This window comes from Mizuhopecten yessoensis, unplaced genomic scaffold (genome assembly GCF_002113885.1).
Source record: "Mizuhopecten yessoensis strain PY_sf001 unplaced genomic scaffold, ASM211388v2 scaffold716133, whole genome shotgun sequence".
NCBI lineage: Eukaryota > Metazoa > Mollusca > Bivalvia > Pectinida > Pectinidae > Mizuhopecten > Mizuhopecten yessoensis.
In genome coordinates, this window is record NW_018479964.1 from 157,713 (window position 1) to 174,583 (window position 16,871).

The 16,871-nt window shown below is 37.0% G+C and overlaps 1 protein-coding gene across 1 annotated transcript in view; it reads right to left on the reverse strand.

The window, feature by feature from the left end:
* LOC110441792 (degenerin unc-8-like) overlaps positions 1-10,560 on the reverse strand; it is a 36,429-nt gene extending 25,869 nt beyond the window's left edge. The window contains exons 1-8 of the mRNA XM_021485044.1: positions 10,459-10,560; positions 9,608-9,748; positions 6,577-6,818; positions 6,233-6,310; positions 5,444-5,535; positions 4,001-4,164; positions 3,155-3,265; positions 390-525 (exon numbers count right to left, since the gene is read on the reverse strand). Coding sequence (XP_021340719.1) covers positions 390-525; positions 3,155-3,265; positions 4,001-4,164; positions 5,444-5,535; positions 6,233-6,310; positions 6,577-6,818; positions 9,608-9,748; positions 10,459-10,560 — 1,066 coding nt within the window. The remainder of the gene's footprint in view (positions 1-389; positions 526-3,154; positions 3,266-4,000; positions 4,165-5,443; positions 5,536-6,232; positions 6,311-6,576; positions 6,819-9,607; positions 9,749-10,458) is intronic.
* Positions 10,561-16,871: the final 6,311 nt, after the last annotated feature.

A 16,871-nucleotide genomic window follows, 5' to 3' on the forward strand; every position in this document is an offset into this window, starting at 1 on the left:
ATAAATATACAATTAATAACATTTTTATAAACAATCATACCAGACAATAGCAGAAAACGTAGGAATTGCGTTGGGTATCCCATTCAATATGGCACGCAGCCTTGTTGTCAAACGTGACGGCATTATAATATGGCGCAAATTATTTCGCTTCTGATTCCCGCCCTTTTTTAATGCATTACATTGTTCATATTTTATGCTATAAAATGTATTAATAGAAAAATTAATGCTGTCTTGTGAAAAAATATCAAAATATTAGCCATACTCGTGAAATATATTTGTTATTACTGAAGACATCATTAAATATCCTCTATATATGATAGTTTGTGAACGTGTCAATGAAAATAACAGTCATAGGAGACAACGACACCTACAAAACAAGCCAAACAAACCGTTGGTAGACTCTGCACAGTTTCGGAGCGCGTCAGTTCTGTCAGAATATCCAGTATATAACTCGTTACGGATGTTACTCTCGAAGCACCCACAGATCGTCTCTATTGCCATCTCTTTACAGTCTAACAGACACGCCTAAACAAATAATAATAAATTACATTTTAACAGAATTGCGATGAATAAATTCTAAATATAAACATATAAATGAAGAAATATATATATATTTACTTTACAACAATTATGAAACAAGTTATTTCCACTTGTATTAATCAATCTTGTTGGCCTAGATGTTGGCGCGCGGAGGGTTTTAATGTGGGAGGCAACAATATGGAGTATCTGGAGAAAACCTACGTGGTCGGGCCCATACCTTTTCACGTCGGATTGGGGAATCGAACCCCGGCCGCCTTAGTGAAAGGCAAGTCCGCTTTCCAATGCACCACCCGACCACTCGATAAAATATAAACTATCATATGAAGCGCACATGTTACACATTTGAAACGTAGTTTACTGCGATATTTATAAAATCAAATCTAATTATCAAGAGATGGCGATATCGAGTTCACTCTATATAACACAGTATCAACATTCGGTATAATTCGAATGGGGGGGGGGGGGGGGGGGGGGGGGGATAAACCTAAAGCATCCATGCTCTTAAATATCCATTGATTTCAGTATTCAACACATTATACCTGAACAAGTATGTCTTCAGTAAAAAGCTTTTACAATGATATCCATTTTACACAAAGCTCCAAAGATTACTAACGGAACACTAATGAAACTAACAGCGCTTATACTGAAAGTACATCTCATCCTGTGCTGATGTTCCTGCGATTAATTGTCCCTTCCTCAACGACCAGCGGTTCAAAATCAATGCAATCTTTTCCCGAGAAAAATTAAAAACAGTTCATACCCTTTAAAAGGGCATTTTAATTTCACCATAAAGTGCATACCCAACTAACGTTATTCTACGCCGTTTAGAAACTGGCGTCTCGATGTCTGACAAGGGAAACACATAAACTAGACTTAAAAACTGTTTTTCCACAAACTGTTTTTAGCAAATACACGAGAGTTTCAATGATATCAATTCGCTTACACTTGTATGTATGTTTGCGCGAACAAGCCGACTGTTTCATTTCCAGGGTTGTACAGTAAAAGTATCTATCTCTACAGCTAGTCATCTTATATGTAAGTGTTCTTTATTTGTATCCAGTTATTTGTATTATACCAATTAGTATGATTGCAAAAAGCTCCTCATAGTTGCCCGAGTCAATGAAAACTTGTGAGGAATCTTTTTTATTTTTTTTTAATCTCTTTATATATATATATATATGGTTACACGTTAGCAACACATTGCTGTATCTCCGGGGTATTGTTTAAGTATAGTTTTCGCCATAATTGGTAATTTTATATATACATCGTTAAATCGTTCACAGAATATATTGGTTTAAGTTTGTTCGCAATCAGAAGAAAGCACTGGTGAAGTTAAACTATAGCCAGCATCAATGCCCACAGGCAAAACCCCCACGTATGAGTGATTGAGCTAGGTTACAGAAAATTTCCTGGGAACACATGGTTTTGGATGTACCTGAGATAACAAGAGATAAATGTACCCCTGCTACGAAGGTAAGCCGGAGGGGGGAGGGGTGTGTTGTTTATTGGAATCGCCAACACTTTACTAACGTAATTAACACGCTCCAAAGTTGTGCACCTGGGATTATATTTCAATCCTGTACAAACAAATTGCGGGAGTTAAACCCTTTCAAACGAAAGCATGCCAAAATTTTATCCGGGCATATCTTCTGTGTTACATGTATTTCACCTGGATATCGAGTAACCATATTTGCTATGGAAGTACATCTTCAGACGTTGAAGTTTCAAGTACAAAATATTGGTCACTGTGACCTATGATTTGACCTTTGACCTCAACCTTTGAAAACAAATTCGATAGGGGTAATTTAGCAAATTCTATAAAATTCTTCATTGTAGGAATGACGGGATTTTGTCCATATTTGGTCTAAAGCACCCTTTGGTGAAGGGAATTATATTTTGTGTAAACGTTGGGTCTGACCCCCACGAGCAGAGGCGCGGGGCCCTAATAGTGGAAACATAGCAAATTCCTCAAAATACTTCTTCTTTTGTAGGAGTGATAGGATTTTGTGCAAATTTGGGACGAAGATCCCTTGGGTGAAGGGGAACCAATGTTGTATAAACTGTGGGTTTTAACCCCCTTGGGCAAAGGGGCGGGGCCAAATATGGAAAATAGAAAAATAGCTTTAAAATCATTCTACTTCTGTAGGAATTACAGGATTATGTCCATATTTGGTATAAGCATCCTTGGGTGAAGAGGAACTAATTGTGTATCAACGTTGGGTCGGACACCCATGGGGCAGAGGGGCGGGCCCCAATTGTGGAAACATAACAAATTCCTCAAAATCCTCCTTTTCCTGTAGGAAAAACAGGATTTTGTCCAATTGCATATAAATATAACCCCTAACTAACCATGCCATACATCTCCAGCCACGTATGGCTATTTCAACTTCAATGTTGCTAACATTTCCAGGTGAGCGATACAGGCCCTCTGGGCCACTTGTTATACTTCACATTTAATTTTTTAATACTTGATTATGTTGCAGATTTAATTTCTAACATCTGACCATCATACCATCCTTGATGTTCCATGGGTTACTGGAGTATCGAGGATGCCATCATGCACGCAGGTGATGTATCGTTAAATCTGTATGTATATAACGCAACGAACACGTACTTGGCTGCTGTACCGGATACTGCTAGAAATGTTATTATATCCTCGCTTGCCAAAGAATCCCAGCGGTATAGCACAGGAGCCGTGCGGTGGTCCGAGCCGGCTAATCTTTGCCTGAAAAGTTTAGTATATTAACTAAATGAAGAGTGCATGCACAAACGGATCGGTAATAATGCAAATGGTCTGTAAGAAAATGTTGTTTATACACGGCAAATATTCTATTATTATTTGCTATTTGTATGTCCTTATCTGTATCGTTATACTTTTATATGGTCGGCCTTGGAAAACATAAGGTCTGTTAATTTAAAGACAACATTTTCCTGTATTTGATAACTAGTATCAGACCAATTTAGTTCGTTGTTACGGTCGTGCCGCATTTATTCCTAAGAATGCGTTTACGCATTTTCTAAAAAAAAAAAATTTAATTTGGATCAATATTAGCTATGTTCAATAACGTCATACGCATTTCCAATACATATAATTTACAGAAGAGAAATGGGAAAAACACTATTTACTTGGACAAATCTGACAGAATTCTAACCAGAAAGAACTCATTTGTAATTATTAAAATAGTTAGTATAATGATGTATGTACAAAAACAAATGGATATTATCTCAAGCGTTTATGGCTCCTCTGCCATCCACGACGATGATTGATATTCGATATAATTGGATAAAACTTTCATAAAACAGATATTATTCAAAATATAGCATGTGGCTGTATATGTATGACGATAAAATATCACAAATAAATAAATATTTGTTACTTGCGAGTACTGATTCGATTATATCAAAGTTATGACTGCATCTAAAAATAAATCTGAAGATCGAATGTTCTGATCTTCCTTACCATCCGGACGCCCAATGACGTTTCGTATCCAGGTGACAGGGTCATTCCTTCTTCCGCCGGAAGTGGAAAACTTCCACTTTGATGGAGGACGATTCGCGCCCCGTAACCATGTGTCATGTGAGGAATGGCCTCGTGGGTCTCTAAGTTAAGGGTCATCTGGAAACCTTTTAGACAACAACGAGGATAAAACTGTGAAACAATAACGAGTAATTTACATGCAGTTGTTATTCGGGTATTTCCCTTGCTTAAAGTCAAGCAACCCGTTGTCAGTATAATATCACCTGGTGGAATACTGTGCTGGATGCCTATGTCGTGGTATTTCAGTGAGGTAACACTCTATAAATTCGACATCAGACTTACACTATCACAAGGAAGGAAATACACCAACATACGGCCTCCATAACATAGATACACGCATGCAATGCACATTGGACCGCGTCCTATAAGGTGTTAATAGGACGCTAAACGCAATATCCCGATGTACCACGCTTTACTAGTTGATTATACCGATGCAAAAAAAACATAGACATTTCAAAATATAGCACAACCACAATTTCTGCAAACCAATCAAGAAACATATACTTTTCCAAAAAAGTATGCACTGTGGGAGCACAGGGATCAGATAGTTTGTTACAGCTCTTTGTTTTACCTAAATTGAGGTGCTGAGAGTAATTTTACACGATTTATGGGATTAGATCAACTCTCGGTAAAATCGCCATCCCAAATGACAATTACAATCATTGGGAAAGCATTTTTACCGGAACTGGATCTTAACCCACAATACGTGTAAAATTACGTATACTCTGACCTCTCAGTTTAGGTCCAAAGATACAATGAAGTTGAAACAAAATAGCAGGTCCCTGTGGATTGGACCCTGATTGAATCGGATATTTCCGTGGGTAAGTAACGTACATTGACGAAGGAGACTTCCGAGGGAGTTTGTCTGCGACATGTGTTTAAGTTTTCGGATCTTTAAACAACGATGCCATGGCAAAATGTGTGATATAGTCAACTTAACGACTTACTGTAATATACAAATGTATAGTGAATAGAGTAGGGATATGTTACTCAATACTGATAATAAACAGTCCTGCTGTAGTCCACTACAAGTTGCCGTACATATAATAGACGACTAGTGTGTGGCCCCATGCAGAACCGGTATCGTGTCTTTGTCTTCTGCTCAGTAAACGTTTTAAAGAAAGAAAAATACATAAAAAAACAAAACTGATCTGCAGTCTCCACCAGGGGTTTCTGTCTGTTCGTCTATGAGGTATCTCTGGACATCGTCTTCATATTACCACTGTTGTTGAGAGGACATCAAACACCAAACACACAGCATATTTATGTATAGTTGTGTTTATGCATACTTGGTTTGAAAATCTACATTGGTGTAAAGCTGGTTTATGAGTCTATAGTGATGGATGCCTTGCTGGCAAGTCTTACCATAATCTGGTCCGCTCCTTGTCGCCACATACGATTTGGATTCGAACGTGTAACAATTGCCATACTCCTTCGATACATGTCTGCGTGTGGGCCTGTAATCCAATGAAAAGTATGAAATGCGTTAAAAGGAAGGGTATTCTGCTAGGGCTGAAGCATGACGATCAATCTATGCACTGTATGTGGTTTCCGACTGGCTCTTTCCTGTGACAAACATAATCTTGTAAAAAACACCACTGTTCGGATGGAAATCATTAACCTAGCGACTGCTTGGACGAAATCCAGGCAATGAGTTTCTAGGATGCGACAAATGTACGCGACGCCAGCTGTAATCTGTTAAAGTGTAATTAAAACACGTCACATCCGACAGTGAGACTTGGAACCAAATAGACCGAGTTTTATCAGCTTTATGACATCAACATTCGCAGATCAGTCGAACCAAACAAAGAACATTTTCGCTTTTGGATGGAACTTTTACTCTACTCGACGATATTGATTCCTTTTACACACTGATTTCAATTTTATAAAATAAATTAGAATCAAAGTAAACGTGGATGTGTGAGTAAGGGTACATTGTATGATAACTAGCGTTAACAGGTTCTAGGGTCCATATTTCGTTTATCGGTGTTTCAATGAACTGCTAAAATGAAATCGAACACATTAATTTGTCAAAGAATGGGGTTTATTTTTACATAAAACAGAATTCCAAGAAAGATTTAGAACAGTTTAAAGTACAAGATGATACAAAGGATATAATTTATCTCACTGAGAGGATATATGGTTTCGGCTCACCGTTTACATTGGCGACCTGCGAAGGTACAGCTTAGCAACATCTTGTCTATGTCATGGCCCATGCTAATTCGGTCATCCCTGTAAAAACACAGTGACAGCAAAATTGATTAGACTCTCCAACGAAATTCTGTTGCAGACTTTTGAGAAACAGGACGACACTTAAAGTAAAGCGTCTGGCTTTGCTGGATGATATGTGAGATATTACATATGAATACATGAACACATCAATTATTAACGATATTTGCCCCCCTTTTTTTGGATAATTAAAATTGGTAAAGAAATATATCGTTTATTTGATGGGGATGTATGTTGTATATAACAGTAAGATTTCATGTACATTTTACCTTGACAAAGATTCGTATTCCTGTTGTAGTCTCTGGTTTAGAATATAAAGTTCATCAAGTTCTTCAGAAGAATCGTCTCCTGCGTCAGTCATCACTTGATTGATGACGTCTTCGTCGATGTCAGTGATACGGATTTCAAAGGAAGCGGTGTCGTACACAGTATTGCTCGTATTGCGCATGCTCGCCAGGAAGTCATCAAATGTTTGCTGTCCAACTGCCAAGCCTGACGTCCCATTCCTGAACTAGAATATTGCAACAAACCTAAAGCTATACTGATGCAATTAAAATTCATTTAAACAAAGGAAAACCAACAATACGTTCTTATCGTTTACTTATTTGTTGATTCGATTTATAAAGTATCGAAAATTGATCAAACGCACCATTTTTATCAACACAGATTCACGTATTTACGTCGCTCCGATATCATTCACTGTAGTATTATCATTCCACAATTTCGCCACTTGAAATAAAACACAGACAGAAAAAAGTAATTACGCGATAATATCTCTATAAATGTCCAGATTATATTGAGTACCGTTACTGTCTATTGCGAGTATGCACCATAGTCACTGGTCACAGACGGTGATAGATACGAGAGAGGTACATTTGCAACCCACTATATGAACATTACCAGCAGAAATACATTTCATTTGAGCTCATGACGTAACACGTGGTTTACGTATGACGTCATAGATTAGCAATGAGAGTCTTGTCGCTTCGCTTCCGGTAACATGGAAAATGTCCCTGCGTCAAACGCTCAAGTGACCGTTAAATATTGTTTCCAATTTTATTTACATATATAATAGGGCTGTTCCGCCAGTAACGTTTACTTTAAACATATCTATTGCCAATTAAATTGAACAAGGGATTGGGCACAAGTTGTTACAACTTATCACAGCCATCTCCCGTCATACATTTACAATTAAATTGAACAAGGGATTGGGCACGACTTATCACAACTTATCACAGCCTTCTCCCGTCATACACTTACAATTACATGTCAAAAGTATCGTTTAAGGACGACTCATATGCAAAACGCAGTAATAAATTAACTTTTTACAAACAGATCAATAAAATTAAACAATTATTCAGCTTGGAAATATGCAATATCAACCTTTTTCTTTCTACAAAAACAATGTACGTATTAAACGTGTCGCAAAACGATCGATATTGAAACGTTTTGCGACACGTTTAATACGTACACTGTTTTTTGTAGAAAGTAAAACTTTGATATTACATATTTCCAAACTGATGAATCTTATTGAAGATAGTAGACTGTTTATTTCATATTTAACTACAGCTTAGGTCATAGGAAGATGGGCGGGAGGAGACACTGCCAACAAGAAAGAGAAGAGAAGTAAGAAAAGAAAACATGTAGATCACATGCAGTGAAAAACAGCAGGTCTATTCTCTCCCCGAACCCGCACATGATGAAAATAGTAGCTGTTCTCTTCCCGAACCCGCACATGGTGAAAATAGTTAACAGTTAAAGTCTGGGTATGAGGGATAACGCAAGTTTATGATCCCCCGAGGCCAGGACTATTTCCCGAGGCGAGGCGAAGCGAAGCCGAGGGAAATAGTCCCGCTCTCGTCCAACACACAAAACCTGGGGGACGCCATTTCTGTTGTCGTCTGTCAACAACAATGCTAGGTGAAGGTCGGTCCAGAAAGTACCGGCTCCGCTGGCCGGAAATTGCCGACGTAATTCGATTGCGCTGATTGGTCAATATTCGGTCAGGCCCCGCCCACGACGTCACTTAATTTCCCACATTTTCCGAGGGAAATAGTTTCAAAACTATCGCACCCCTCCAGACGAACTATTTCCCTGGCATGCAGTTAGAGGGGAAATAGCTTGTTTATATGGTTACTTTTGTATAGTGTAAAATAAGTAGAGGTATAATAATAGTTGTTCTCTCCCCAAACCCGCACATGGTGAAACTAGTAGCTGCATAATTCACCAGATATAGAGTTTTCCTAGCGAGTGGTGTTTGTTAAACATATATATCCGACTCGAAATGGTTAATTCTCAAATTGTATAAAAATATGTGTTTTATCTAGTGTCTATTCATGAACTAATAAAGTGACATATTGTTTTCAGCATGTGAAATTACTTTTATTCAAATTTTGTTTTAATCAAATGAAAAATATTTTCCCAATGATTTTTACCATTTTAATCGAACTAATTTCTGTCGAGCCATGATGCCATTGAGAGTGATATGTTTATTGCCGAGATGAACTTACAACTAAGCTAATACTTAGACTTCCGTGTGACAGTTGAATACCTAAAACGAAGGCTCGTATTTTAAAATCGTTCTTTCAAACATTCTAACTCATCAGAATTCACGAAACAAACATTACAACACACAAGTGACACGTCATAGAATGTGATATAAATTATACTACAATATGCATAAGGCCAACCCGTACGAAATGGTTCAAACTCTAATCTTTGACTACCATTTTTGGGCGTTAGCGGTAGTGTATTGGGTGGTATTTGAGGCGGAAATGTGCAATTACTTTTTGTAATTGCTTTGTATACGGTGAGGACATGTGATAATGTGTAATACCAGTTACATATGTATATACTGTTACTTGTTTATCATTGTAGATGTATTGTTGGGTATTTTCTTTGAAAAGGGTCGCTGATTGACATCTATCAAAGTGCTTATTTTTGTTGATAAAACATAACTATTATGATATATGAGTAACGATTTGAGAAATAGTACAAAAAATAATACGTTTTCAAATAGCTTGCGCTTACATTGCCTGGTGGATTAATATCCATCAACTTCTTCATCAATGTTGTTCCTGACTGTCGAATCCCAGACAGCTTGACCGGGTTCATGTTACATATGGTTATAGATGGGTACACGAGTGGGCGTGACTGCACTGTTATAGACGTTTTGGTTGGATACGAGTAGTAATATGTCAAAATGACGTAGAATTGGTATATAAAGTATGAAAAAAACGACATAATGAACAACAACCACATCACACGTCGACGTGTACTTCCGCTGAACACGCGACTTACTCCATGGACCGACGACTGCTCTCCCATAGATCTTAGAATTGTGCCAACTGTTTCCTTATTAGCATCTCTGTTCTCTTTGCTGACATTGGTGGCCGCTTGTTTTATGGTTTGGATAGACTTCAATGTACCAGACAAACTCCTCTAAAAAATAAGTAACATTAAGTTTTTTAATTAATACCTCAAATCATGTACAGGTTTTAACTGTGTGTTATAAATAAGAAAATGTTAAGTCCGTATATAATATATACATTTTGTGCATGATTTTCGAATCTTGGAGTCGTTATTCACCGTACATACAACACAACATTTTATTAATCATCGCTAACTATAGCAATACAGCTCCTACTCATTTGGAATGTGACGTATTTATAATGTATATGCTTCATTTAAAAAACGATAACCACATCATATTGTGAAGATGCAACATTGCAAAAACATGTTAGTTCCGTTGATCGTGACTGATGCAGCCCCCGCCCAACACCATCCCACCAAAAGAAATCCTTGTCCAAAAGACATAAAATCTCTGCCTGATTGACACTAACTGCTCTGCTCGAGGTGCATACAGAAATATAAGAAAACGTGCGTACGAATGTTCCTCATAGTTTTCTACAGCAAATTGTAGCTTGTTGCAATTCATAATTACTCAGCCAGTTTTCGATAACATATTTAATTGAAATTTTCTGCCTAATCCAAAGTGTTTCGGATGCAATGAAGATATATTTGAAATCAGACATGTCTCATGTCATACATGACATTTTGCCTTTTCCCTTTGTCACCAGCGAGTACACACAAAGCGAAAATACGGCAATTTTATTATGGCTCTACTATCCATCTTGGGTTTTTTTACCTACCTTCTTGATAGGACGAGGGGAAACTTTGATGTTGTGTATCATCTTTGTGTCCACTGGACGGAGTTTGGTGAACATGTCGGTAACATTCTTATTCCCCCTCATTGTTCTTTGAGACTGCACTGGTCACTCCAATATCCAGCAATGTCCGCAAATATTACGGATCAGATTTTAACATTTACACCAGCTAGGGCGTCATCCGAAGTATAATTTCATTAATTATTCAATAAATGTATTATTGATGGTTTGTATATCATGAAATCGGTATTTGGTGCAAGTCATAAATCAACGACCAAGCCCGGTCACGTCGCCCCTAATGACAGACAGGATTGCCCGTGATACAATATGTAGATAAATCAATACGCATCATATCAAGGGAATACGGCCATAGTATCATTGAAATTGCAAATCGAAATTAACAATATAATTGATGGCTTGCATAAGTGTGCAAGTGATGTACACAGATGCACTGATAGTCAGGGGCGAGTAGTGTTTAGCATGGTACACTTCACGTACGTGTTTCGGCAGTACTAGTGGAGACAACCCCTACAAACGTGCATAGTCTCCAAAATGTATATTCACGTGTACCTGTAATTGTGTATATGTGTACAGGTGTGTGTGTGGGGGGGGGGGGGGGGGGCCCTTTTTTCAAGGNTGTCTTAATGTTGTTAATTTATAGAAAATTAACAGTGTTAAAAGGCCGAGTATGAGAGTTCGTACGTCATGTACCTTGAATGTAGTAAGTTCGTGTCTTAATGTTGTTAATTTATAGAAAATTCTCAACCAATTAAGTGACATCAGCTCAGCAACATCGTATGTTAACAGACTATTTAACTTCATACAAGGACCATACTATACGTATACATGGTACTTCAGTAACTAAAGGTTCAAATCCCCCGTTCCTGGTTGTAAGAATTTAAAACCGGCTTATTTGAATGGGAATGGGTGCATATATCATAAAGAATTTTATGATAAAAGTGCTAAATTTGAACTTTAATTTAATATAGCATTATATTCGTTATTTGGCGTATTTTAACCTACAAACTTTCATTTAATCTATACCATCATGTGACATAAATAAAATTAATATCCTGGAACTATATGTGTAAATTGTTTCTCCGGAACTTGTGTCAATTTAGATAAGTTCTATTGGTGAAGCTTTTCCTTTAAAGTCGACATGTGTCATTGTTGTCAGATTAACTCAAGCATTTACTTTGTCCATCTTATACCATATATCTTTCATCTTAATTATATTACGTAACAGGATTAACTGGTCATAGGCCAGATCGGACACAAGATGTTAATGAGCGGAATTAATGGGAAAATGTTAACAATTATTTTTAACATGTATCAAGGCATTAAGTCAAATATATCTTTTAATGGTGAATGTTCTGGTTAATTTCCATGTGAAAATGGTTTGAGACAAGGAGAAAATCTATCTCCCTTTTTATTCAGTCTGTACTTAAACGATCTAGAAGAGTTTATGGTCCAAAATAACGTTCAGGGTTTGACAAACCTTAGTACTAAATTAAAAAAATAATCTACATGTGTACATAAAGCTTTTTATTTTACAATATGCTGATGATACACTACTTTTCTCGGACTGTCCAGTTGACTTGCAACTACAATTAAATGTATTCAGTGAATACTGTATACAGTGGAAATTAAAGGTTAATATAGGAAAAACCAAATGTATAGTGTTTAGTAAACGACGTAAAAACAATAGAAATGTATTTTTATTTAATAATGAGGTGATAGAGTTAGTGGACAATTTTACCTATTTGGGTACGGCATTTAGTCGAACTGGTTCATTCAATGAAACGAAAAAATACAATATTAAAAAGGCTACTATAGCAATGTATGACGTTATAAAGAAAGGTAGACTACATAATTTATCAGTTCATTGTATATATGATTTATTTAACAAGATTGTAAAACCCATACTGTTGTATGGTTGTGAAGTTTGGGGTCTTTCTGACCTTAAGGTAATTGAACGTGTACATTTAAAGTTCTTTAAATTATTACTAGGGTTAAAATGTAGCACCCCTAATTATATGGTATATGGAGAACTAGGTACTAGTCCACTTGAAATAACAGTAAAAACAAGAATAATATCATATTGGTCACAATTGACTCATTCTAAAGGAAATAAAATTAATATTATATAGTATAAATTTCTTTGCCATCAACATAATGTTGATGATAAACCGGTTCCATATATAAGCTTTATTAAACGTATTTTAAATGAATGCGGTATGAGTTATCTATGGAATGTCCAATATACTTCAGAATGTAATATCACATGGCTAAAGCATGTTATTAAACAAAGATTGTACGACCAGTATATACAGAAATGGCAGAGTGATGTACACACTTCATCAAATGCTACATGTTATAGGATTTTTAAAAATAATTGTCATTTTGAAAATTACTTAGATATTTTAAGTGATACAGATAGAGTTACATTTTGTAAAATTAAGACTACTAATCACAAATTCATTGTTGAAACCGGCAGATGGCATAATATACAGTATAATGAAAGAAAATGTCCACACTGTAACAGTCAGCAAGTTGGCGACGAATTCCATTACTTGCTTGAGTGTCCGTCACTAGCTGGGTTTCAAATTTTATATATAGACAAATATTTTTGGACGAGACCAAATGTAATTAAGTTTTATGAATTGATGAATATTACTAATATAAAAACACTGAAGAAACTTTTTACTTTTATTAGAATAATTTATAACAATATTTGACCTCCTCGATATAAATATGTATATATTGTGAAACAGTACTGTGTACTACCGACTACGAACACTACAATTACTATATATTATATTGTAAATATGTTTCTCTATACAATGTATTGTGAAAGAGAATAAAGTTGAATTGAATGTAGAGTTAGGAGCTAGGACTGTACGGGTGTGTTTTTGGATACTCCAGAAATCACCTACCGACCTAGAGAAAGTTATTTTAATGAATTTATATTTGGACCATACAACATCTCCAGAACTTTTACTTTTCAAATTGTATAACAATACCCTACAAACGTGTTGTTATACATACATGTCTTACAGACATTTTCTAGTTTGATAATAAAGTCTTTGGAACATGACCACACACAGAATTAAAACACGCTCAGAGAGCTATATTATTCCATATATACTATAGAATTGAAAATATTGCAGTATATTTCATTAATCAATTAATTACAAATCCCTCGGATTATGTTAGATCTCCATTACTTTGCTTGACCAGAGGAGCTATCCAGCCAGAATCTATAAGCTCCACCTGGACGTACCTAGATCACGAAAACCAAATGACCGAGCAGATGGCATTTATTGTTGAGCGCGGATTACTGGAGGGTCATGTCAGGGGAATATTATCTGACCTGGACATTAATTATTAGGTATTTGTCATTATCTAGTGACGAAGATTGTATGGTAGATGTATATATAGTGAGTTAAAATAGAGTGGCTGGTGCCAAGCGTTGAAAATAATGCGCTTACTTCTGTCGCAAATGGTTTGCTTAAAAACTAATTTTATATTATAAAAAGAAATACGTAAGCAATGCATGCATGTATGTAACCCTAAACAGTGATTATTTCAAGAAATCGAGTGTATCGTAGAGAAACGGAATAACTAATCTAGATTTAATTTTATTGGAAGAAAAAAAATGTACAAAGAAATATACAACACATAAACAAAAAAGTAAAATCGGCAGTGCCGACAAAGAATTGGTACATTTTTATTTACGACGGTTTTTCAAAACACAGAATAAAAGCAGAGAAAACAAAGCTCTATTTGTTTTCGTGCCGATTTCTGGTATTAAAAGCATCTGTTCAAATGATATGTATAAGTGATCTACTTGTTAGAAATATCACTAACTTTATCGAAATATTATTTGGCATGAAAATTTTAGTAGAAGACCGGTACATATGGCAAGCCGTTTTAACATTTCTTCTTCTTCATCTTCTTTCACATAAGGAACTAATCTCCTAGTATGGCGCGAAGACTATTCCTTTGCGCATGTACGGATACAAATGATGATATAATATTGATACATGAACTGTACATTTGTACAATTTAAAAGAATGGCAAATGATATAAAAATACATATAGAATACTTGACACTTAAGTAAAGGCAAATACTGCATCAATGGGTCGGGGGGTCAACAGAGCACGCGACAGGAAAGTGATTTATAGTTTGTAAAGAGTGAGATTGACATACACAATTATACAAATATAGGAAGTTCATTATAAAGAGTTAAGTCTTCGGCCCCTGGGCGACTCAGGGGAAGCAGGTATATAAACACACAGTGGTAGCCAAAGTAAGTTAGCTTCAGCGGGAGTATGATCCTGTCTCTAATGCAGTGCATGTTCCTGTAGGTGCTGTTGACTGGGGGGAGAAGGGGGCGGGGCCTTATTCAGTTGATGTGGATTTGTAAAGGACTATAGCGAGTCGTGTGTAGCTATGGTTGCTGAGAGTTGATTCCAGTCCATGAGTGTCCGAGGGAAGGAGTTGTAGCATTCATTGTTGGTGCAAAACGCTTTAAATTTGTGTTTGCCTCTGGTTCGGGCGTCAGAGGTTTGTAATATATGGTCGGTCTGCACTGCTAGTAGATTGTTTGTTATTCTGTAAAAGTTGACAAGTCTGCGGCGTTCTTCCTGCGTTTCTCCAGTGAGGGCCATTCTAGTAATTTCAGCATTCTGCTCCTGGTGTTCTAGAGTAATAGTCATTGAAGACATACCTGGCTGCTCTACGTTGGACAGATTCCAGTTAGTTGATGTGATCACTCGAATAAGGGTCCCAGCCTGAGTCTGAACTGGCATACTACAACTGGGGTCTTGCTTGTGGTGGGTATGTTTGAAATTTTGTCTTTCTTGTACACCCAGCCTTATTCCTGCGGAGAAACCCTAGTGTTCTACCGTGCGCTTTCGATGTTACGTTGGAAATGCGCAAGAGAGGTCTTGACTAAATGTTACAACCAGGTATTTATATTAGTATATGATACAATCTCTAAGGTATGGTTGTGAATAGTTGTCAAATGAGGTGGAATTATTTGACCGTTTCCAAGACATTCGGCGGATAATAAAACATGTATCCTTATTGAATTGCATCTGCCAGTCAGATTCCCATATCTGTAGCATGTTTAGATCTTGTTGTAGTGTGACTTAATTACACCATATACCAAGCAGTCGTCTGCGAACAGCCTAGCATGTGATGAGACAGATTCTGGGAGATCATTGATAAAGATCAGAAAAAGAAGTGGCCCTAGTACTGTGCCCTGAGGCACGCCGGAATCCACTGATAGGGATGATGTGGCTCCGTTAACTATTACCTGTTATTGTCGGTTATTTAGGTAAGAGGAGATCCAGTCTTGTGTATTATCAAAAGCTTTTGCAAAATCTAGTAGAGTAATGTCTATTTGGTGGCCAGAAGAAATGTTTTTTTCTAGATCATGAATGGTAGAGATGTAACAACATGAAGAATCAAGTTTAAAAATAACCAGCTTTACAGGTAAAAGATATTACTGTCATTAAATAATGACACTGCTACAGAGATTAATGTTGAGATTATCAACTTCGGGATTTCCTAAAACCATGTTGGTTGTCGTTTAGGATTCTGCGGTGTTCAAGGTGGAGAATGATTAATAGAATCATCCCCTACCTTGAGGGTGTGACAGAGAAATCTCCAACCCGAGGAGTGATGTATTTTGTTTGTTTAACCCGAGGCTCTGCCGAGGGTTTGACAAACAAACAAAAAACAACCGAGGGTTTGAGATTTCTCTATTACACCCTCTAGGTAGGGGATGATTATTTTTCTCCGATCCTATTATTTCAGTCACAGCTCCACCGACAGTAGCAGTCTGCCATGTTTGTACTCCACCTATAGGGGGTGTCTTAATAGAATCATTCACCCCCTTTGGGGTGAGATAGGGGAATCTCAACCCGAGGGGGAAGATTCTTATGTTGCCAAACACGAGGCTTTGCCGAGTGTTTTGCAACATAAGAATCTTCCCACGAGGGTTGAGATTCCCCTATCTCACCCCAAAGGGGGTAAATGATTCTTTTTCTCTTACTTATACCCTGTTTTCCCCAATGTGTATCATATTCACAATGTAATGATAACGTTAAATTCAGGGTTGACGTGACGTTGATGGATTGTTGACGTGACGTCATTGTATTGTTGCAGTGACGTCATACCATTGTTATGAATAGGGGAATCCCCTCGTATCAACCCTAGGGCGGAGACAGATAAATCTAGCACCGGCAAAACGGGAGATAAATCTGTCAGGTGTGGGAGAAAAGCTGATCTTTCCCGGCTAAAACGGGAGACACACCCTGTGAAGGGCGGGAGAAATTGTTGTGAATGATGTGATCCAAACGTTTGCCACATATCGATGTAAGAGAGA